This window comes from Erithacus rubecula, assembly GCF_903797595.1.
Source record: "Erithacus rubecula genome assembly, chromosome: 16".
NCBI classification, from domain to species: Eukaryota; Metazoa; Chordata; class Aves; order Passeriformes; family Muscicapidae; genus Erithacus; species Erithacus rubecula.
In genome coordinates this window covers 16913817-16935079 of record NC_136668.1, presented here as the reverse complement: position 1 = coordinate 16935079, position 21263 = coordinate 16913817, and the positions used below count along the sequence as shown (strand labels likewise).

The 21263-nt window shown below is 53.9% G+C and overlaps 1 protein-coding gene across 4 annotated transcripts; it reads left to right on the top strand.

Annotated features, from left to right (window-relative positions):
• The first annotated feature begins 1868 nt into the window (after positions 1 to 1868).
• FGF1 (fibroblast growth factor 1) lies at positions 1869 to 20989 on the top strand. 4 transcript variants are annotated; one of them, XM_079319866.1, is made up of 5 exons: positions 1869 to 1893; positions 15523 to 15715; positions 19204 to 19307; positions 19908 to 20342; positions 20391 to 20989. In XM_079319866.1, the coding sequence occupies exons 2-4, from the start codon at positions 15547 to 15549 to the stop codon at positions 20100 to 20102; spliced, it is 468 nt and encodes a 155-aa protein (XP_079175992.1). In that variant the 5' UTR covers positions 1869 to 1893; positions 15523 to 15546; the 3' UTR covers positions 20103 to 20342; positions 20391 to 20989. The 4 variants fall into 4 exon arrangements, with proteins under 4 accessions (XP_079175992.1, XP_079175991.1, XP_079175990.1 ...); XM_079319865.1 differs by lacking the exon at positions 1869 to 1893 and adding an exon at positions 4238 to 4492 and having other exon boundaries at positions 19911 to 20342; XM_079319864.1 differs by lacking the exon at positions 1869 to 1893 and adding an exon at positions 4361 to 4492 and having other exon boundaries at positions 20560 to 20989.
• Positions 20990 to 21263: the final 274 nt, after the last annotated feature.

The following is a 21263-nucleotide window of genomic DNA, read 5'->3' as shown; positions in this document are numbered from 1 at the left end:
TCTGGCAGAGATCAGGGAGGGCAGGAGGGTTTAATGAGGCCCAGGCTCCTGCCTGGCTCCAGGGGACAGAACCCACACCTGGGCCAGCTGCAGCAGATTTTGGGAGCCCCCAGAGGTACCCTGGGCCACCAGATGTTCACTGGGTGTGACACAGGACAGCTGTACCCACTGCCACCAGAGCAGCCAGCTCTGCTGCCCCCCAGATGTGCTCCAGCTGTGGATGCTGCGCCCTCACCTGCACGGGGCTCAGGATGTGCTGCAGCCCCGGCTCCAGCTGTGCCCCCTGGCAGGGCCATCACCCCCTGTGCGCTGTGCCCAGCTGTGCCCGCCCCATCCAGCTGTGCCCTGTGCCCAGCTGTGCCCGCCCCATCCAGCTGTGCCCGCCCCGTCCAGCTGTGCCCTGTGCCCAGCTGTGCCCGCCCCATCCAGCTGTGCCTGCCCCGTCCAGCTGTGCCCTGTGCCCAGCTGTGCCCGCCCCGTCCAGCTGTGCCCGCCCCATCCAGCTGTGCCCAGCTGCGGGTCCGCGGTGCCCTCTGGCGGCCCCGGGGCTCCCTGCGCCTCCCTTTCCCGCGCGATTTTCCCAGCTCTGTCATTTTATTCACCTTGCCCTTCATTGAAACCTCTGCTACCTTTACAAAGCGACTTTCCCCTCCCTCTTCCCTCTTCAAGGATTGTTGAAGGGAAAAATGGCTTCTGGCAGTTTCTGGTTACCAAAATTCACCTCGTTACGATGAACATAATTTGGAGAGACTGCATGAGGAAAGCCCTGGTGAGAGTCCCCCCTGAAAGAGAGCACTAAGTAAATACCAGAGATCAATTCCTTATTTCACATAAAACTCCTTAATGGGAAGCAGGAATAAGAAAATAATTAAGTCTTTAATAAAAATAATACAATTTAATGGTTTTCTATATTTAATCTATATGTAATAATGCATGTGGCACCGAGATGTCCCCAAGGATGTCCTCGGGGAGGATTCCGGGGCAGGTGTGGGCAGGATGGACAGAGCTCCCCGATTCCCCGTGTCCCCCCTGTCCCTCTCCTGCCCTGTCCCCTCCTGTCCCTTCCCCTGTCCCCTCCTGTCCCCTCCTCCCGGCTCTGGTTGATGGCGGTTCATTCCAAGGCTGCTGCACGCTCCCAACATATTTTTAATGTATTTATCTCCCTGCAGCTTCCTGCCAGGCTGGTCTGGGGGGAAACGGGCACGAAGAGGAGAATGGTGTCGGGACACTGAGAATGGTGTCGGGACACTGCGACTCTGCAGGGACAGGGGATGGAGAGGTGACCGTGGCACGGAGAGGTGACGGTGGCACGGAGGGGTGACCCGGCCCGCTGTGCTCGCCGCTGCCGGTTTCCATCAGCCCTCCGCCAGCCGCCAGGGCACGGAGGGACAGAAAAAGCTCCGCAGCAGAGCAGGGAGAGGCTGGCAGCGGCAGAGCGAGAGATGGGGCAGGGTTTGGGGCAGGCAGAGATCCTGGGAGGGCCTCCGGGAAAGGGGGAGGCTGGATTCAATCCTTGTCTTTCACCTGGGCTGGAGTCCAGCCCCAAAATAGCTGTCCAAAAACAAGATCACATGAGAGGAAAAAAATAGCAAGGCGAAGGATTATCCATCCATACTTCCTTGTCCTATGTGGGTGCAGAGCCGCGGCCGGCACAGGCGCTGGCCCTGGCACTGGCCCTGGCACCGCCAGCCGCTCCTGTCCCGGCACATCCCGGTGCCCGTGCCCCCGGTGGGACCCTGCCTGCCCCGGGTGCGATCCTGGCAGAGCAGCGCGGCCCCGGGAGGTGGAGCGAGGGCAGGGTGACCCCAGCACACCCCTGCCCACCCCGGGCAGCCCCGCGCTGCCCCCGCGCTGCCCGCAGCGCCCAGCCCTGCGCCCCCGGACCCTGCTCAGGTGAGTGCCTCTCCCGCATCCCGCGCTGCCCACCCGGCACGGACCCCCGGGGGCTTTGCAGTCCTTTCCCGCAGGGTTTGCAGCACGCTTCTGCTTCCTGAACTCCTGGCCACGCGTGCTGTGTGAGGAGCTGCTGGTTTTTCCTTTGGTGCGCCCGCTCTGGGGCAGGGAGCGGGCAGGAGGGGCATCTCTACCCCGGTGCTGTTCCCAGCTCGTTCCGGGCTGAGCGGTGCCCGGAATATCACTGCAGGAGGGATGGAACCAAAGCCCAGGACTGGCGAAATCTCGAGGGTCTCACTCCGAACATGCAGGAGGTTTTGCTTGAGTGGGCTCTGCTGTGGTTTGGGGGGATGAGGAGCCGCCAGGGCAGCGGGGCAGGGGCTCAGTGCCCGCACAGGCACCGCCTGTGAGCGTAGGGCCAGCCAGGGGAGCACCTGCAGCGTCCTCGGGGCTCCGGGGTTAATTATTCACGGTGCTTGCAAACAGCCCGGGAGCGATGTGTCACCGATGGGGCCGAGCCCAGGGGCTGGTGGGCGCTCTGGGCAGTGAGGTGAGCAGCTCCTTACTGCAGGCAGGGCAGGAGAGGAGCTGGAGCAGCAGCAGCCCTTCAAATCCATCCTGAGAGCCTGAGAAATACCGCGGGCACCTGCTGCAGGTGCTGCTCCTGCAGTGCCCCCATCCCTGCATTGACTCCATCCCTGCAGTGCCCCCATCCCTGTACTGACCCCATCCCTGCAGTGTCCCCATCCCTGCAGTGTCCCCCATCCCTGCAGTGTTCCCCATTTCTGCAGTATTCCCTATATCCACAGTGTCCCCATCCCTGCAGTGTCCCCCATCCCTGCAGTGTCCCCCATCCCTGTACTGACCCCATCCCTGCAGTGTTCCCCATTTCTGCAGTATTCCCTATATCCACAGTGTCCCCATCCCTGCAGTGTCCCCATCCCTCTGGCTCCCGGAGCAGGGCCCGGGGCCTGCAGCTCTGTCTCTGTCTGGGTTTTGGCAAAGCCTCCTCTCCCTGCTGCCCAAGTCCGTGTTTGCTCCGTGTCTGCGTCGCTCTGGCTCTTGGCTCCATCCCGGGGCCATCAGCCTTCGGGACAGGCAGGAAGGACACGAATTTGGCAGGACACCGTCGGCAAAGCATCGCACCGGGGCTGCTGAGTGCCAAGCACAGCCGGGGGGCGAGGGCGGCCGGGCAGGTGGGGAGGGCTGGGCTCAGGGAGGGGCAGCTCCCAAACAAGGGGGATGTTCCCTTGAATGAGAAAATGGACCAATATTTCCTAATCTTCCTTACAACCCCCATGCCTTTCGTCCAGGAGAGCCTGAGGCAAAACCATTCCTGGTCCTCTGTTAGATTCAGGAATGTTTGGCTATATCTATTTTTATTTTCTGAAAAAGCAAAAGGAAATTTTGGGCGGATTTATTAAAAATAAAGGGGGGAAAAAATGTATATTGCTGTGTCCGAATCCACCTGCGCTGTGGGGAGCTCTGGAGCTGTCCCCAGCAGGCGCTGGTAACCGCAGTCACCTCGGGAATGTTTTATCCAAACGTCTGGGCTCGGGCATTTCCAGCCCGGAATGCCTGTCCAAACACGCCGGCCCCACGTGAGCCGCCGCCGAAAGCCTGTTCCGAGCGAGCTTTAGATAACGCAGCCTAAACATCGCCACATCGGGCTCGTGGAGCCCGGCCAAGCGCTGAAATCATCCTCAGTGCTTCATTAGGGCTTCATTAGCGCCTCATTAGTGCTGCGGCAGCGACAGCCGCCTCGCACCCCCAAATAGCCGCACCCCAACCTGCACCCACCCCGGGAGCCCCGAGCATCCCCCGAGCCCACCCCGAGCATCCCCCGAGCCCACCCCGAGCATCCTCTGAGCCCACCCCTGTCACCCCGAGCCCAGCAGTGTCCCCAGCACAGCCCAGTGTCCCCAGCACAGCCCTGGGGCAGAGCCAGCGCCGCCGCCAGGCTCCAGCGCGCATCCCTGGGGACGCGGAGCTGCATTTTATCCGCCTGACAGCGCTCCCGGAGCTCTTCGGCTTTTAAGGCCAAGCTCTCCCGGTGCCAGCGGGAACGCAGCAGTGCCCGGCACAGCCCCGGGCCCCTCTCGGCAGCTGCCCCCGGGGAGGGCAGGGACCCCCATGGGGAGGGCAGGGACCCCCATGGGGAGGGCAGGGACCCCCATGGGGAGGGCAGGGACCCCAGAGGGAGGGTAGGGACCCCAGAGGGAGGGCAGGACACCCTCCCCACTGCCCGAGGCACTCGGGGATGACCGGGATGAGGGAGGCACTAAGACACCAGCGCGGCAGGGAAGGGAAACGCGAGGCACAGCAAGGCCGGTGCTGCTGCGGCTCTCGGGGGGCTTTTGTGCGCTCCTGCTGCCCGGGGGGCTCAGCCCCAGCCCCCGCCCCCTGTGCGGGCAGGTGCCCGGCCCCGCTGCGGGGATGGATGCGCTCAGCCTCCCCCTTCCCCCCCCGCATTCTCCCGCCGCTCCCCCGCCCCGAGGCAGCTCCTCCTCATCCTCCTCATCCCGGTTCGCCCCGTTCCATCGCGGTTCTCCCTCCCCGCGCCCTCGGGAGCCGCAGCGGGAGCGCCGCGCAGCCGCCGGTAGGTGCGGGCGGGGGGCGGCCGGTGCCGGGCTCGGATTCCCACCGAGGCTCCGGGATCCATCCTCGGGATGCTCGGCGGATTCCCAGGGAATTCCCGGATTCTGTTCCGGGGCGCTCAGGGGAGGGGGCACGGGGAGGTTCCGAAGCGCTGGTCGGGCTGGGATGGCGTGAGGCAGCTTTAGGGTGGCACTCCCCAGCTGGGACAGACCCCCCAAAAACCCTGCTTGTGCCCCTAAATCCTGGGAGGGAGGAGTGGCTCAGTGGTGGGAGCATCATTCCAAATGACAGTTTCTAAATGACTGCAAATTCACCTGAAGCAGAAGCCCAGATCAGAAATTGAATTGAAATATACTAAACCCCAAACATTTTAAACGGCAAAACACAATATTTGGACCATTAAAAAAACCCAAACCAAACAAACTAAAAAAAACCCAAACAGACAGAACAACAAACAGAAAGGAAAATTGTTGCAGTGACACAGCACTATGAACAGTTCATTTTTGATGCAAAATAAATAAATCACAAAACCATAGAATGGTTTGGGAAAGTCACAGCTTCTCTGGCAATTAAGGATGACTGGGGATGCCCCATCCCTGCAAGTGTCCAAGGCCAGGCTGGACAGGGGGGTGAAGCAACCTGGGCTGGTGGAAGGTGTCCCATGGCAGGGGTGGGACTGGATGAGCTTTAAGATCCCTTCCAACCCCAACCATTCTGTGATGATTCTATGATTTATGACTGAAATAACACCACAGGGATTTTCCTGACAGCCAAAACTCCTCATCACCAGCTCTGGGCTGTCAGCTGCTCTCTCATGCCAAACACAAATTTCTGCAGGCTCAGACCTCCCCGGCTGGGGGTGCAGGTGTCAGGCTGAGACTCTGCATGTCCCCAGTGCCCCTTCCTTTGCCAGCACCTGCAGCATTTTGGCTCATTTAGGTTATTTAGCAAAGGTGAAACCCCTGACAGGGCAGCAACAGTTCCCTGTCCCCACCGTGCTGGGGGTCCCAGCTGGTTGGGAATAAGGACAAGCACCAGAACCAGCTGGATGAGGAGCTGGGAGGAAGATCAAGGTCTCAGCAGTGGGAGGAATGCCAAAGTCATTCAGGGAGCTCGGGAGGAAAAGTTCATCCCCTGGGCTGGGGTGGGGCTGGGAAGAAAAGTTTATCCAAAGGGCTCTGGCTGGAGACCCGGCGGAGCCGAGCTCAGAGCAGCCCCAGCCTTGATTATTTAATCTTCTTTTTTTTTTTTTTTTTCCTTTTCTTTATTGCCCTCAAAACACATTAGCACTTGCACTGGATCTTAAAAACCCTTTTGGTAAACATTCCCTGAAAAAAAAGTATATTGCAGGGAGGGAAAGGCTGTCCTGACCTCTCAGGCTGCCCCTGGTACCAGCACTCCTCTCTCCTGGGCACAGTGGGCACTGACTCATGGCTGGGGCATTTTTAGGAATCCTGTGTACATTGCCTGTCAGTGCAGAGCTATTGGGGATTATCGTGGGGGCTGGGTCTGCCTTTCAAATAGAAACCTCACAATAAAAATCTCTTTGCAGAAGGATTTGTTGAAAACCAGTTTAGTGAGAGAGACAAAGGCTTTGTCATGGTCTCTGCTGTGGGTGCAGGAATCCCCCCTCTCCCCCTGTGTTTGAAAGGTGCCTGACCCTGTTCAGTTCCTGTGCCCTTCCTTGTTTCCAGCACCAGAATCTGTTAGCTTAAAGCTGCTGGAGAGCCAAAGCAGAGGGCAGGGCCATGCAGAGCAGCTGCAGCAGCAATCAGTGACTTGCAGGTTTTGTATTCCCCAAATTCTGCCAGTGTTTGGCAGGGCAGGGGGCACTGCCCACCGAGGGATGGGGACTTGTGCCTCATGCCTGGGCTGAGGCAGCTCTGGCCTCCAGCCCTGAGCAGGCAGGGACAGTCTGCACCTGCCACGGGTCCTGCCTTCCTCTGAAACCTCAAATAACAGAACTGTGTCATTTCCATCTGGTGAAGGTGGCAGAGGAAGGCTGAGACAGACACTCACAGTGCCAGGGTTAATATTTAGGGATTCCCTTCAAGGACAGCTCATACAGAACCAGTGCTACAAAAAGTCGTATTAACCCCAGCCCAGCATCATTAACATGCACTTAGGGTGCTCTGTTTTAATTAGGTAACCAACCCCATTCTGCTGGGTTTTAACTCAGAAAAACCTCTTTGAGTGAGCACAGAGGAACCCCTTTCCCCTCCTGTTTGTGCCTTCCCTGCCCCCCAAACTCCCTCCCTTGCTCAGCACCAGACTGGGAGGGCTGCAGGGCAAAGGAGCAGGTTGGGATCCCACAGGCAGATTCCTGAGCCCACAGCATCAAAGCTGGCACTGTCCCTGAGGACAGGGCAGAAAGGGCTGTGGGAACAGGCTGGCTGCTGTGCCCAGGTACCACTGACTCATGGCATGGCATCTAAAACCCTTTTGTCCCCTTCAGACTCCTGGGAGTGGTGTTGTCTGCCCTGAGCAGGGTTTGCCCACTGCCCACAGAGTCTGGACACACAGTTCATCCATGACTCACGGCCCTCTGCTGCTCACAGAGTCTGTCCTTGCTCCTGGCTCTTAATTTAGATCTGGGTGTCAGCCTTGATCTCAGATCTTCCCTTCCCACAGCTCCAGGGCTGGTAAATCTGCCTGTGCCACCTGCAGAGCAGCCTTGCCAGCTCTCACCTGTGCAGGGACCAGTTGTGCTTTCCCAGAGAGATCCATGGTTAGATCCCCAAGAGCTGCACAGCCCCACAGGACATGTGGGTGTTGTACACAAAACCGTGTCCTTTTGCCACTGGAACTTCCATTTCCCTTGACACTTGAGTCTCTACTGAAGGTCAAATCTTGGACACGAAGTACAAGTGTTTAACATTAAGTAAAACACCCTCCCTTCCCCTTCCTTAGTATTCCCATTGCTGCAGGGTGTTCACAAAAACTTCCACTTGATGGGAAGTGTTATTGGCTGCCAGACTCCAAATGGGGATCTTGGAGCTCACAGCTGCCCTGGTGTGGATGTGAAGCACAGGGGATGCTCACTGACTCCCTGGGGATCCCAGAATGTGCAGCTCATGAGTAAAGAAAAGCTAAAAACCCATTGGGGTCCTGATTGTGGCACCCCAGCCAGGCAGGGGGCACAGATCCACACACTCTGCCTGGTACCTCAAAATTTTTGGTTTAGTGTGGGTTTTTTTTTTCCACTTAGCCAATCCAGGGCATCTTTGTGTCTCAATTATCACAAGCATCACATCAGAGCAGCTGTGGCTGCCCCATCCCTGGAGGTGTCCAAGGCTGGGCTGGAGGCTTGGAGCAACCTGGGACAGTGGAAGGTTGAGGCAGGGGTGAGACTGGGTGGGTTTTAAGGTCCCTTCCAGCCCAAGCCACCCTGTGATTCCAGGATCCTTGGCTGCAGCCTGGCCCCTGCAGCAGCTGTGGAAAGAGCAGGCACAGCAAACACGGCGGTGGCTCTGAGCTGCCCACTGGGAGCTGGGAATAGCCAGCGTGGGTGAAACCCCAGGGCTGAGGCTCAGCAGGTTGTTCAAATTGCAGCTTTCTGTCCTGCACTGTGCCCTTTGTGGTGCTTTGCTGTTTACAGAGATGAGAAGGGGTAGAAGAGCATCCAAAAAACACCCCCTTCCCTCGGAGGGCTCTGTAATGGAAAGCCAAGGCAGGGCTCTGTTTATCTTGGGGCAGCACTGGTGGCTCCTGCTGCTGTCACCCAGCCTGTGTCACACAGCAGGGACCAAGCAGGTGCCCAGCTCTGCAGGGACACAGGTGTTCCGTTGTGTCCCTGTCTGGGACAGCAGGACAGAACCAGGGCTGTGCCTTCCCCGGGGTCTGGCAGCTCCCAGTGAGTGACTCAGGCTCCATCTGAGGCCAGGGCGTGACAAACAGCTCGGTGGCCATGGCCTGCAGAGCCACCCTCTGCCACAGCTGAGAATTCCCCAGCCTGTGCCTGAGGAACACAGACCAAGCACTGACCTGTCTGGCTCTGCAGACCACAAGAGGTGGAGATGCACAACTGCTCTCCTTCACTCCAGTGACTACTCAGCCACACTAATTCCAGTTTTTCTGCTAACCCACTCATCTGCATTTAACAAGATCCAGCCCTGAGCTTGCCTTGCTCTGGAGCACTCCTTGCCCACTCCTACATGCTGCAGCTTTTCACTGGAAGGCATTTTCTCCAGTCCCAAAGTCATGCAGATAAGAAAATTATTATTTATTGGAGGATTTTCCTGGTAATAGCCATTATTAACTCGAGCTTTTATCACACTGTTATTAAGCAACAGCTTAAGCTCCTTACTCAGGCAGCTTGGAGGAAAAAAACAGGAGTTGGCATCCAGGGGTACTAGAGACTGAATTTAAAATAAGACATTGGGCAACAGAATTAAGAACAGGGTTCTTCCAGCCAGTCTCACTTAGATGTTAAAAGGAGCAGCTGTATTGGCCTTACACAAACATTGCAGGATGAACACCATTAACTCCCTGCACATTTTCATAGTAAATCACTGCTGAGCTTCTGGTGAACCCAGAAACCAAGAGATTTTCCTTGGAACAGCCCAGACCAAGGCTGTGCTGGAGGAAGTTGGATTTCTGAATTTCTAAGCAATGATTTGTCTACTGCTGGTTAACCACCAGGATGGATGTGGGGTTTCACTTGGCCTGGAGATGAAACCCTGGATTCCAGCATCCTCTGCCCCTCAGGGGAAGGACATGGTCTGAGGGCTGAACCCAAACTCAAATCCCAGGTTTGAAGCTGGAGCCAACCCTTGGCTGGGCTTGGCCACCCTTCAGAGGGCCAGCTGCAGGCAGGGCTTCTGACACCATTCCTGCTTTCACTGCCAGCCCCAGCCCCAGCCCCAGCCCCAGCCTGGGAGGTGCTGGACCCGCCTGGGCACTGAGGGGACAGTGGGGTGGCACCAGGACACAGGGGACAGACAGACCTGGCAGGGTCTCAGCAGAGGCTGGGCTGGCACTGGAGGCTCACATGCAAGCGGAGAGGCAGATCAGCCTTGGATGAACAGCACAGAGGGAGCTTGTGGGGCTGGAGTTTGTCTGTCCGTGTGTCCGTGTGTCCGTGGGTGTGGGGGCAGCCAGGCTCTGTGGTCTGGCTCTGTGCCACTGTCCTGCACAGACACCAGGGGTGGCTGTGGGGATGGGGACACTGAAGGGTCAGTGTGCCCTGGGCAGGCAGGGGATGGGACCCCAGGGGTGCTGAGCAGGAGCCAAGGGGCACACGGAGTGCTCCCTGCCCCCAGGGGTTCCCCCATCATCACAAAACACTTCATCAACCCCTTCTCAGCTGCATCTCCCTCCACCTTCCATCTCCTTCCATCTGGTTTCCCCTCCCTCCAGGTGCCTTTCCCTGGGAAGCCAAGCACAGGCAGATCCAGGGAGGAGAGGTGCCCCCAGCCCTGCCCATAGCCAAGGTGGCAAACCCAAAACAAGGTCCCTGTGCCTGGTGCATCGCCCCTGAGACCTCCAGCACAGAGCCACCCTCCTCAGGGGACAGGGCTGAGTCTGGTGGCACTGGTGGCACCTGTCAGTGGCTGCTCCCAGCCAGCTCGAGGTGTCTGGGGACAGGGATGATGCTTTGGGTCTTGGCACAATCCTGGCAGAGGGAAAGGACACCTGGAAAGGGCAGGCAGGAGCTGCTGCATGCTGAGGGGAGGGGAAGCCCGGGGTGTCCCTGGGAGCAGCACATCCTCCAGCCCATCCCTGGGCTTTGGTGATTCCCTGTCCCCAGCAGGTCCCACCCGCCCGGCTGGCTCCGGGGACAGCGCTCACACCCGGCATGAGCGGGGGATCCGTGGGATCTGCTCATGTCCTGTCCCTGCTCCTGGTCCCAACCCAGACAGGACACAGGGGCAAGACCTTCCTGGCACAGCTCCTGCCCTGGGGACTGCAGCTGGGGCTGCAATTAACTTAATCACCGGATGGAAGGGCCGTGGGCGGGAGGTGGGACAGCGGGAGGTAATTAGAAAGTGGAGGAGCGCTCGGTTTTCCTGTCTCCCCACGGCCATCCCAGCTCGGTGGGATGCTGCACTGGCTGTCCCAGCAGGGATGGGGCTTCCCTTGGGCACCCCTGAGGGATGGGAAGGGTTAACCCTGTCCCTCCCGTGCTGCTGCTCTGTTGGTCATCAGCCGTCAGTGACCCCACTCAGGAAACTGCTGAAGTTCCAGATTTTCAGCCCCTCTGTTGTAGCTGCCACAAATGCAGTGTGGCTGAGTGGAATGGCTGCTTGTGGCAGAGAGCAGGAGGTGATGACAACAGGCATTAGTTAAATTGATTTTTATGCTTTTGGTCGCACTTCACACAACGTGTTCCACTTGCAAAGGGTAAAACCTGGCTGATAAATATTTCATTAAGCAGTTAATCTCTAGAGATAAAATCACCTGGCCATAAACAAGACTAGAAACGAGCCAATGCATTCCACTGATACTCACAGAGTGATCTATTACTTATTTATCATATGCTTTGCCTAATCATTTATTAAGTCCTTCTAAGAGGATGTACAGACCAAGGAATTCGACTGTGCCTTGCACTGCCAGCCCTGGGGAGGGGAGGCAGCCCTTGCAGCTGCCCATGCTGACAACCCAAACCCACTGAGCTGCTCCTGCAGCACCCAGAGCATGAGGAAACCTCTGCCTGCCCTCTAATCCTTTCCTGGATGAGGAAATCCACCCCATGAAATGGTTCTTTAAAACTAAAGATGGATAAAATCCCTGTTTATCTGAGAGGTGCTTGTTCCACGTGCCCAGGTAGATCTCAGATTGCCCCCAAAGCCCACAGGAACCTCTAGGAAAGGCAATTCAGAGACAATTCCTTAGAAATGTTCTACCTGTTGCAAATGCTTTCCATTCCCATATGGAGTGTCTGAAGTGCCTGGGAAGTGAGTGTTGTGTTCAGGTGGCTGCAGGCAGCAGTGGGGATGGGAAAGGAGCTGATGCTGTCTGATCCCAGCTGAGTCACGTCCTGGAAGAATCGGGATTTCTGCTTTAATGGAGAAAATAACACTTTCCAAAGTGAAACCAACTGGAGTGTTTCCACTGAACTCACCAGACCAGGGTCAGGAGACACTGATCTCATTAACTGGAGTTGGACAAAACCTCAGGAGACTCCTGGCTTTAACAGCTTCTCCTCTTTCTCGAGTTCTCTGTGTGATCTTTAGCTGATCATCTAAATGACAATTGTGATTAACTGCACTTTTCATCACTGTGGTCACTCAGAGGCCATGCAGAACATTTCTTCCCAACCCTCCATAAAAGATTGTATTCAAACCCAAGGACAATTTTGATGTATTTGAATCAATCCAATATGTTTTTAACCCAGTAGGTGATATACTTCTGCTTTCCTCCATGTAGTAGCCAGGTATTTCATACCTAAGGAAAAAAATCTTACCTTATCTGGCTACCTCTGGGTTGAGTCTTTGCTGGCCACCAAATTTATGCCATATGAGCCATAACAAAAAAAAAAAAAAAAAAAAAAAAAAAGAAGAAAAAAAAAAAGAAGAAAAAAAAAAAAGAAAGCCTGCAAAAAAAGTTCCTGGCAATTCTGACATGCAAAAAAACTTTTGGACTATTAGGAATCCCCCACATTTCCACCAACACCACCTTTGCCATGCCAACAAGTGCTGTGCAGTGAAGCCTGCACCAGGTTTAAAGCAGAGAGGAAAGGTCCCCAGTCCTCCCCTGGCTCCCAGCATGTGCTGTTATTTCAGAGCTCACAGCCCTGATATTGGCAGCACAGCCAGCCCTCCATGCTCGGAGTCAGATGCTCGCTGAGTTTGGGACTTCACATCAAAGCCACTGGTTTGGCCAGTGATAAAGTTTGGAACTGACCCCAAACTTCTCAGAATTTCGCAGCTATTCCAGCCCTGGAGCTGCAGGAGCAGCACAGCACAGCCACCACAGCTCAGCAGGACCTGGGTCAAATGAACACTCAGGCTTAACTCACTTCTTAAGTCTTTTTTTTACCTTCAGCAGTGATTTCTGATCCTTTGGGTGCTGACATCTGCATCCAGGAGGAAGAGCTGTGTGCCCTGAGCTCCCCATGCTGCAGATGGAGCTGGGGCTGCCCTGGGTGCAGCTCCCAGGGATTCATCCTCAGTGGGGTTTTCTCTCAGGCAGCACATCAGGGCTGTCACACAGAGCTGGAGGAAAGAGGAGCCACAAGCACAGCTGCTCTTGGAGCAGCAGACTCCAGCTCAGCTCCAAATCACTGTCCTGGTGTGAGTAGGGTCAGTGCTCAGCAGCAGCCATTCCCCTCTCTCAGCAATCCCCTCTTGGAATGTTTTCCTTTCTCCATGGGGCACCAAATAACCACTGGAGTGTGGTGTCTCTCGGCTTTGCATATTTGAGAGAGCTTTCTGTTCTGCTTGGAGCTATTTAATAGCATTGTTGGGCTTCTACCCAAAGAAATAAGACCCTTTATGTTGTCTTTGGTCCAGGTTCTCTCTCTCACTCGTGCTTTCTAATTCCCATAAAAACCTAACATGTTCCTGCCAGGAGTATAATGGTAGGGCCATGAGTGGTGGTGTTTGTAGAGGAACAACTCCATGGCCATAAAGTCTGAGAACAGTGATAGTATTTAGCACAGGGAGGCAAGAGGAGTGGAAAAGTGTTCATTGAGCTCTGCTGGGGCACTCAGGGCAGCTGGCAAGCACTGGAGTCTTCCTAAAAATAGCCAAAATAACCTTAGAGGAAACAAGTGATGATGAAGAAGCTGCTCTGGTCAAGCTGGCTGGAGATCCCTCAGAGCCTGAGGTGACTGTGGGCAGAATCCAGCCAGAGCTCTTGGATCTGGGATGTTTGCTTCTCAATACCATCCATCATCAACCCAGGAAACTTCTGGGTGCCTTCTACCCTCAGATAAAGGTTCAAGAAAAGCTTTGGTTCTAGGAAATGACCCAATGCTGATGATATTTAAAGCTCAGTGGAGGATCAGAGCCCTGTGTGCCACCCTGGTGGCTTGGGGGCTCTCCTTCAGAGAAAGGCTGGCAGTTGGCAAGGAAAGAGAGCTACTGCATGTATGAGGCCTTGAGAGAAAAATAAATGAGGGATCAGATACTCTAAGAAATCATTTCACCTGACAATGCTGCTAAAAAAAAAAAAAAAAAGATTTTGAGTCAGTATTTGGCACCTGGAAAGCACCAGGAGCCAGAGAGGTTCTGAGGCTGCATCTCCAGCCCCATGGCCAGGGATGGGCTGCCCTGTGGTCACTCCAGAAAGCAGCTCCCAAAATCCCAGTCTGTGTCAAAGGGGTGTCTGAGAGCCTGGGCTGTGCAGGGAGCAGAGGAGGAGCAGTGGCTGGGAATGCTCTCAGTCTGTATCTTCCTTATCTCCAGGGGTTCAGCCTTTAGCAATCCAGCTTCCAGAGGATTTTATTCTCTGCAGGCATCTGGGATCCATTTCCAGCAGTAGTTTCCCTTTCTCGCAGCTGCTTTTGCAGATTTTTTTTTTTTTTTTTTTTTTAATACTGAAGAGTTTAGAGCCAAATGTTTAGAGATTCTCTGTGTGAGAGTGTGTGTGTTGTAGAGTTGCCACCCTGAGTATCTCCCAGGGCACTCCAAGCAAACTCACACAGTGTGTTACTGGCTCCATCCCAACCTACCAGTAGCACAACTCAGTGCTAAAGAGACATTTTTACAATCTATAAACATGTATAAACAGTGACTATAAAATATTTTCCATAATATAGCTGTGGGAATATGTGACATTTAAAGCAATTTCCTCTATCTAGAGTTATTCAGTGCCATGTCTTTTACTGTTCATAAATTCACTTCCCTCCAAGCACCACAGAATCCTGTATGAAAGACAGAATGAATTAGTGGGGGATTTTAAATGTAAAAACCTGGCTGTACCTGGAATATCCATGGCACTCTGACCCCCAGCTGTGGCATCTCCTGATGCCACCTCTCACTTCTCAGCCTCCATCATCCACAGCATCTTTCTTTGATTGGTCTGGTGATGCCTCCAGGCTTTGGCACAGCATCTGCTTAAACATGGATTGTGACCACAGTCTCCAGCAAAATGAGGTTTCAGGATGGTATTTTATTACTCCAGGTTGCTCCAAGCCCCATCCAGCCTGGCCTTGGGCATTGCAGGGATCCAGGGCAGCCACAGCAGCTCTGGGCACCTGTGCCAGCCCTGCCCACCCTCCCAGGGAAGGATTCCTTCCCAAAATCCCATCTAACTCTGCCCTGTGGCAGTGGGAGCCATTCCCCTTGTCCTGTCACTCCAGGTCCTTGACCAAATCACCTCTCCAGCTCTCTTGGAGCCCCCTCAGGCACTGAGATGCTGCTGGTTCATTCATGGCATTTCCTACACTCAGAATTCCCATTTTCCATAGCTGTTGATCAGTCTGGCTGCCCCTGTTCCCCCCCCACACACACACCTAACGTGTGTCCTGCCCTTTTCCATGTGTGCTCCTGGGCCAGGTGAGCTGCAGAGTGCCAAGGGATGAGCAATATTTACTACCTGACAGGCAGTGGGTGTTGCAATTCCTGCTCATAATTGTGTTGGAGAGTTATAATAGCAGAGAGAGACTTTTACCTGGGCTCCCTTCCCACCTCCTGTGGGTTCCAATCAGACACTGGGTGTTTTCCAAACTGGTTTTCTGAGTGTGTAATTTTAGCACGCACGTCAATAGAAAGGAGAACAAAAACAGAATTCGCCGTGATAAAATTAAAAGGACAGAGTCCTTTTAAAAATAAAAGATAAAAATAAAAGATAAAATTAAAAGGACAGAGTACTTTTAAAAATAAAAGATAAAAATAAAAGATAAAATTAAAAGGACAGACAGGAGTCTCCCTGCTGCCTGGAGACAGCCCCTCTCCACCTCCCACGCCGGGGGAGCATCACCCTGGGCTGTGTCACTGTCACATGAATCACCTGCCCCGGCCCAGCCCGGGACCCCCGGCTCCCCCCTCTCCTGGCAGCCTTTAAAACCGGGCACAGCCGCGTGTGCCCAGCACTCTGCCACCCTGCTGTCCCCTCCCTGCCACCCTGCTGTCCCCTCTCTTGCAGCCCGGCCCTGCCAGAGGCTGCGGGATGGCCGAGGGGGAAATCACCACCTTCACCGCCCTGACAGAAAAGTTCAACTTGCCCGCGGGCAACTACAAGAAGCCCAAACTGCTGTACTGCAGCAACGGGGGGCATTTCCTGCGCATCCTGCCCGACGGCACCGTGGATGGCACCAGGGACCGCAGCGACCAGCACAGTGAGCAAAACCCGGGGGGCTCCGGGATTCCAGCGGGGAGCGGGCAATGCAGCAAGGCTCGTGTGACAGCACAGCTGCCCAGCACAGCTGGAGCTCCTGCAGGGAGCAGGGGAGCTGTGACAGGTGTGCTGTCGTGATGTGTGTCAAAGCGTGCCAACGGATAGCTAGAAATATAAATAAATAGATAAACAAACAAACAAATAAATAAATGAAATTATAACTATGTAAATACAATTATAAACATATATATATAAATATTTAAAAATGTACCTGTATACATATCTAAATATCTAAATACGTAGATGGATAATTATCTAAATCTGGAAGTATATTAATATATAAATATATAAATATATATATAAATATATTTATATATAAATATATGAATATATAAATATACAAATATATAAATATATAAGTATATAGGTATTTAGGTATATATAAATATATAAGCATATAGGTATATAAGTATATGTAAGTCTATAAGTATATAGGTATATAGGTATATAAATATGTAAGTATATAAATAAATAGGTATTTAAATATGGAAGTATATAAATATATAGGTATATAAATATGTAAGCATATAAATATATAGGTATATAAATATGTAAGTAAGTATATAAATATATAGGTATATAAATATGTAAGTATATAAATATAGAAATAGATGTCAGTATGAACTCTGACACCAAGGGACACAGCAGGGCTGGGTGACACAGGGTGACACGGGGAGCTGGCCCTGGCAGGGAGGGCTCAGGGCAGCCTGGCATCACACACACACACACAGAGCAGCACATGGAATTCTGTGCTGTCCCTGCAGTGCCACCCCTGTGCCACAGCCATTTCGCAGGTCACCCTTGCCAGGGGGTCCCTCCCTGTCCCCATCCCTGCAGTGTGGCCCTGGGACACTGGGAGAGCTGCTCCTGTGGATGCCACCGCTTGTCCTGCCAAGGAATCCTTGGGGATTTTATGCTTCTTGTGCTCTTGCATTACCAAAAACTCTTCAGAGGGTTTTTAAGCTGCTGCCGCGGGGAGGACACGCAGCAAAGCTCCTGCAGGGCTCTGGGCTCTTCCCCTGGGCACCTCCGGGTGCAGCTTACCCTGAACCTTTACTGGAACGGGACCGCGACCTGCCAGCCTCGTCTCCTTGGAAGGAAGGGCGGGGAGGAGACAAGCCAACCTTACAAAGTGCTAAGAAAAGCACTTTTATTTCCTTTAAACCACAAACACACATGTGACTTCTCCCCCAAACTTAACCTTTCCTCTCGCTGTTGTTGTTTCAATGACAGGCAGTTTAGAGCCGAGTTTTAATTACAAACTCTGCCTCCCCAGCGAGGCAGGATGAGGATGGATGAAGGCAGCGTGCTGCTCCAGCCTCAGGCAGGAACAAACCCTCAGAGCCCTGGGAGATGACCCAAAGGGTCTGTAAGACAGAGCTGGGCTGCAGGCATGCCAGGAGAGGTGGTACGAGCTCAGTGTCTGCAGCACTTTCCAGAGGTTTTGCTGGAGTCAGGAGAGGTCAGGATCAAGATCTCCTGGCACATGGGGGTACCAGGGACATGAGCACCCACTCCTGAGCCCTGCTCAAGCTGTTGATTGTCTCTCAGCATGGGTGCTGTCACACAGCCCAGTGCTTTTCCCTCTGGAAAGGTGAATCCATCCCCTTGCAGCAGTCCCAGGGCTGCAGCAGGCAGTGAGTGCAGGCAGGTCCTGCACCCCAGCACGCTCACACCCCCCTGGCTGCTGGCCTGGGGCCACATCTCTGCAAACCTCTGCCAGAAAGGAACCTCCTGTAAATAACCCCATGAACTGGGATGTAGGAACACACTAATATTCACAGAGGAAACTCCTGGAAGGGCTGTGTGCCAGCAGAGCAGCCTTGATGAGAGGTACCCTGCCCTGAGCACCCTTGGCTGCCCACAGTCCTGGAAAACGATGGAGCTGCTCAGCAGCATTCCCTGGTGGGCAAGAGGAGCAGCCCAGACCATACCTGGCACTGTGGGACAGTGTCACCCAGCTGGGACAGGCACCAGGGAGGGACAAGGCACAGAAACAGCCACAGCTCATCAGGAAGCCAGTGGGGACAGCAGGGCTCCAGCTGCACCTCTGCAGACTGCCCATGGGCATTCTGCTCCAGACAAATATCAAGAATTCTTATTCCTCTCTTAAATGGCCTCAGAACCAGGCAGGATCTCTAAGAAGAGCAGAAGGAGTCACTCTCTCTAAGCCTTTGTTGTCCAGTCCCACATCAGGATCCACATCCTTCACATGGGCATTCCAAGGAATGGAAAGCAAATTTACCTGGACACTACAGATTCTCCAGGATGAAGCTCATGCTCATCTCTACCAAAAGTCTCCTTTTCCTGCTGTCATCCCATTATTTCATGGGAAGAAATCTCTGTACAGACCTGTAAGAGAACCTGTGAAAATTAAGTGCACAAGCTCCTTCCTCTGGACCCACTTTGGCCAAAAACCTCAACACCCCCACTGGCAGCAGGAGGGTCCCTCACTCTCCTCTCTCAGGGGCAGTTTTTGAACAGTATCATCATTTTCATCCCCTTTCCCCCTTTTCTCCCTGGACTGCTCCTCCAGGTGGGCTGGGATTTTCCCTGTGCACATTCTCAGCCTAAAGCAGGCATGCACAAGGCCCAAGCATTCCTGCAAACCTGCACCCACACAATTTCCTAATTAACTATCATTTACTGAGCAGGAAATGGCAAAAATGAAGAATGTGAAAACCATTACAGCAGAGATTTCACTGGAACGGGTGTTCCACCAGGCCAAGAGGTAACATTGCCTTTTACCTCATCTAAATAAGGATAAATAAATTCAATATAAACAGGAAGGAAGAAGCTGGAGCCGAGACATCCGTTCATACTTCATTCCAACCAGCCTAAATATTGCTGTTATAAATCCTGGGGGGGGGAAAAAAGCTGCCTAGGAGATGGGAATGATCACTGGGAAGAGCTGGAATGTGCAAGTCACTGTGACTGCAGCCACAGCCTTTTCTGTTCCCCATTCTCCATCTCCAGCTCACTGGATAAATCCAGCTGCAGCAGACTGCTGGATGGGATGGGATGCTTTGGAACAGGGGTTTGCAGTGCAGGCATCTGCAGTCTGCTCTCAAAAATACTTCTTCATATGTCACTCCTTAAGTGTCTTGTCAAACCACATGAGAAATTTGTAAATTAGAGCCAGAATTAAAACCCCAATCTCCTGTGTCCCGTTCCAGCACTGTAACCAAAAGGCTGCCCTTCCTTTGATGTAAAATAAGGGAAAAATTGGGCTTTGGCTCCTAAAGGATGGCTGTGGGATTTCTTTGAAGAAGAGGGTACAAGGAGACACTTTTATTACACCCTGTACTGTTTCCTATAAACCTTTACAAGCCAGACTTCAACAACATACCCTCCCTAACCTTCCTGGCAGCTCTTTTTCCCCCCTTTTCCTATTTTCCTTTCACTGCTGCTGTTTTATTTTCGCTGCAGTCCAGCTCCAGCTGAGTGCAGAGAGCGTGGGGGTGGTGCACATCAGGAGCACAGAGTCAGGGCAGTACCTGGCCATGGACACCAACGGGCTGCTCTACGGCTCGGTGAGTGGCACATCCCCTGGGCTCAGCATGGACAGGCTGCAGGGACCCACAGCTCACTCATGCAAAGCACAGCATGGTCAGCCTGTTTGTGATTCTGGCAGCTGCATCTGGCTTGATATGGGGGGGAGGTATAAATAAATTATAGAATAATGTCATTTACTGCCCTGCCTCTGACAAATATTGTATTTCCTATCTGACACTTGATAAATATTGTGTTTAATACCTGCAGCAGCAGCTGTTCTGCTGGTGTAGGTGTCCCTGCCCATGGCAAGGGGCTGGGTGGTCTCTAAGGTCCCTTCCAACCCAACCCATCCTGGTGCTGTGCTCTGAGCCTGCAGCTGCCCCCACACAGCTCATGGAGCAGCTCATGGAGCATGGGGCTGATTGGTCACTTCAAATTTGCTAGTTAAAATCCCCAGGTCACACACACCTTGCTACAGGAGTGGCCCAGGGGAACAAACCAAGGCCACCTACCCCACAGTTTAAATATGAGTTTCAGAGGGGTGTGGAAATCTCAGAGTCGGGTCTGGATGGGTCATAAAGGGATTGTCAGGTCAGGAGCATCCCCAGCTCACTGTCCTTGCCCTGGCTCTCTTTCAGCAGTTGCTGGGTGAGGAGTGCCTGTTCCTGGAGAGGCTGGAGGAAAACCATTACAACACCTACGTGTCCAAGGTGCACGCAGACAAGAGCTGGTTCGTGGGGCTGAAGAAGAACGGCAGCAGCAAGCTGGGCCCGCGGACTCACTACGGCCAGAAGGCAATCCTGTTCCTGCCCCTGCCTGTCTCACCCGACTGAGCCAGCCCCCAGCTCCCCCAGCCCACCCCAGCCCCCAGTGCTGCTGCTGCTGCTCCCTGCAGCTCGCCAGAGCCCCGAGCTGTAGGCCAAGGCTTTGCCAAATCCAGCCAAAGCAGAGCCCTGTGCTCTGCACGAAGCTTTGCAGAGATCAGGGGGCCACCCTGACACCTCCCAAAGTCCATGGGGCCCCATCTCCCCCAGCCCCCAGCCGTGTGCCAGTGTGTGCCAGGACCTTCAGCTGTGTGCCAGTGTGTGCCAGGACCTTCAGCTGTGTGCCAGGACCCTAAGCTGTGTGCCTTTTTGTGCCAGGACCCTCAGCTGTGTGCCAGTGTGTGCCCTGACCTTCAGCTGTGTGCCAGTGTGTGTCAGGACTTCATCTGTGTGCCAGTGTGTGCCAGGACCTTCATTTATGTGCCAGTGTGTGCCAGGACCCTCAGCTGTGTGCCCTGACCTTCAGCTGTGTGCCTTTGTGTGCCATGACCCTCAGCCATGTCCCCACATGTGCCATGACCACGCTGCAGCTGCCAGGACCTGCCCTGGGCAGGCACCCAGGAATGTGCCTGAGGTCACACCAGTTCCCAGAGAACCACACTTTGTGTCCCCATGCATTCTAAGGCAAAACCTCCCTGGATACTGTGTGTTCATGTATTTATCCATGCAGGTGTGTAGCTTCTGACACACCTTCGAGCAATTCCAGATTGCACCATCAGTGCCCTCACCCAGGGCCAGCCTGGTGAGTGCCAGCTGGGCATGTTAATCTGAGCTAGGCAAAGCTCCAGCCTCAGACCTTGGCCTCCCTCACAACATCAGTAGTGTGTATTTCATGCTAGTACCTGCCATATGTTATTTGTATTTATTTATTAAGTAAATATGTCTCTTCTACAAGCTGTTCATAAGTAATTCCAGGCACCTTGAGGCTGTCCCAGTGAGGATGGGGCAGTGGCTGGAGTAAGGGTGTGATGTACAACAGCAAGGGTGGCAGAGCATCATTCCCAGAGGGATTCCTTCACTGCCTCTGTGTCTGGCTAACTGGGGCTCTAAAAAGGGCACTGAGGCCCCTTGGTGGCTCCCAAAGCCCTGTGAAGCTGAGTTTCTCCACTGCTGGCACAATGCACGTCCCAGGCAGCTCTGGAGCCACTCCTGCCAGCTGAGAACATCACC

What these genes read in the sequence shown, in the direction of transcription:
- FGF1 (XM_079319865.1), top strand. Translation starts at nt 4,334, where the DNA reads ATGCGCTCAGCCTCCCCCTTCCCCCCCCGCATTCTCCCGCCGCTCCCC. An exon ending in GGACCGCAGCGACCAGCACA is followed by an intron (nt 15,716 to 19,203) that starts GTGAGCAAAACC and finishes TTTTCGCTGCAG; the next exon opens with TCCAGCTCCAGCTGAGTGCA. An exon ending in ACGGGCTGCTCTACGGCTCG is followed by an intron (nt 19,308 to 19,910) that starts GTGAGTGGCACA and finishes CTCTTTCAGCAG; the next exon opens with TTGCTGGGTGAGGAGTGCCT.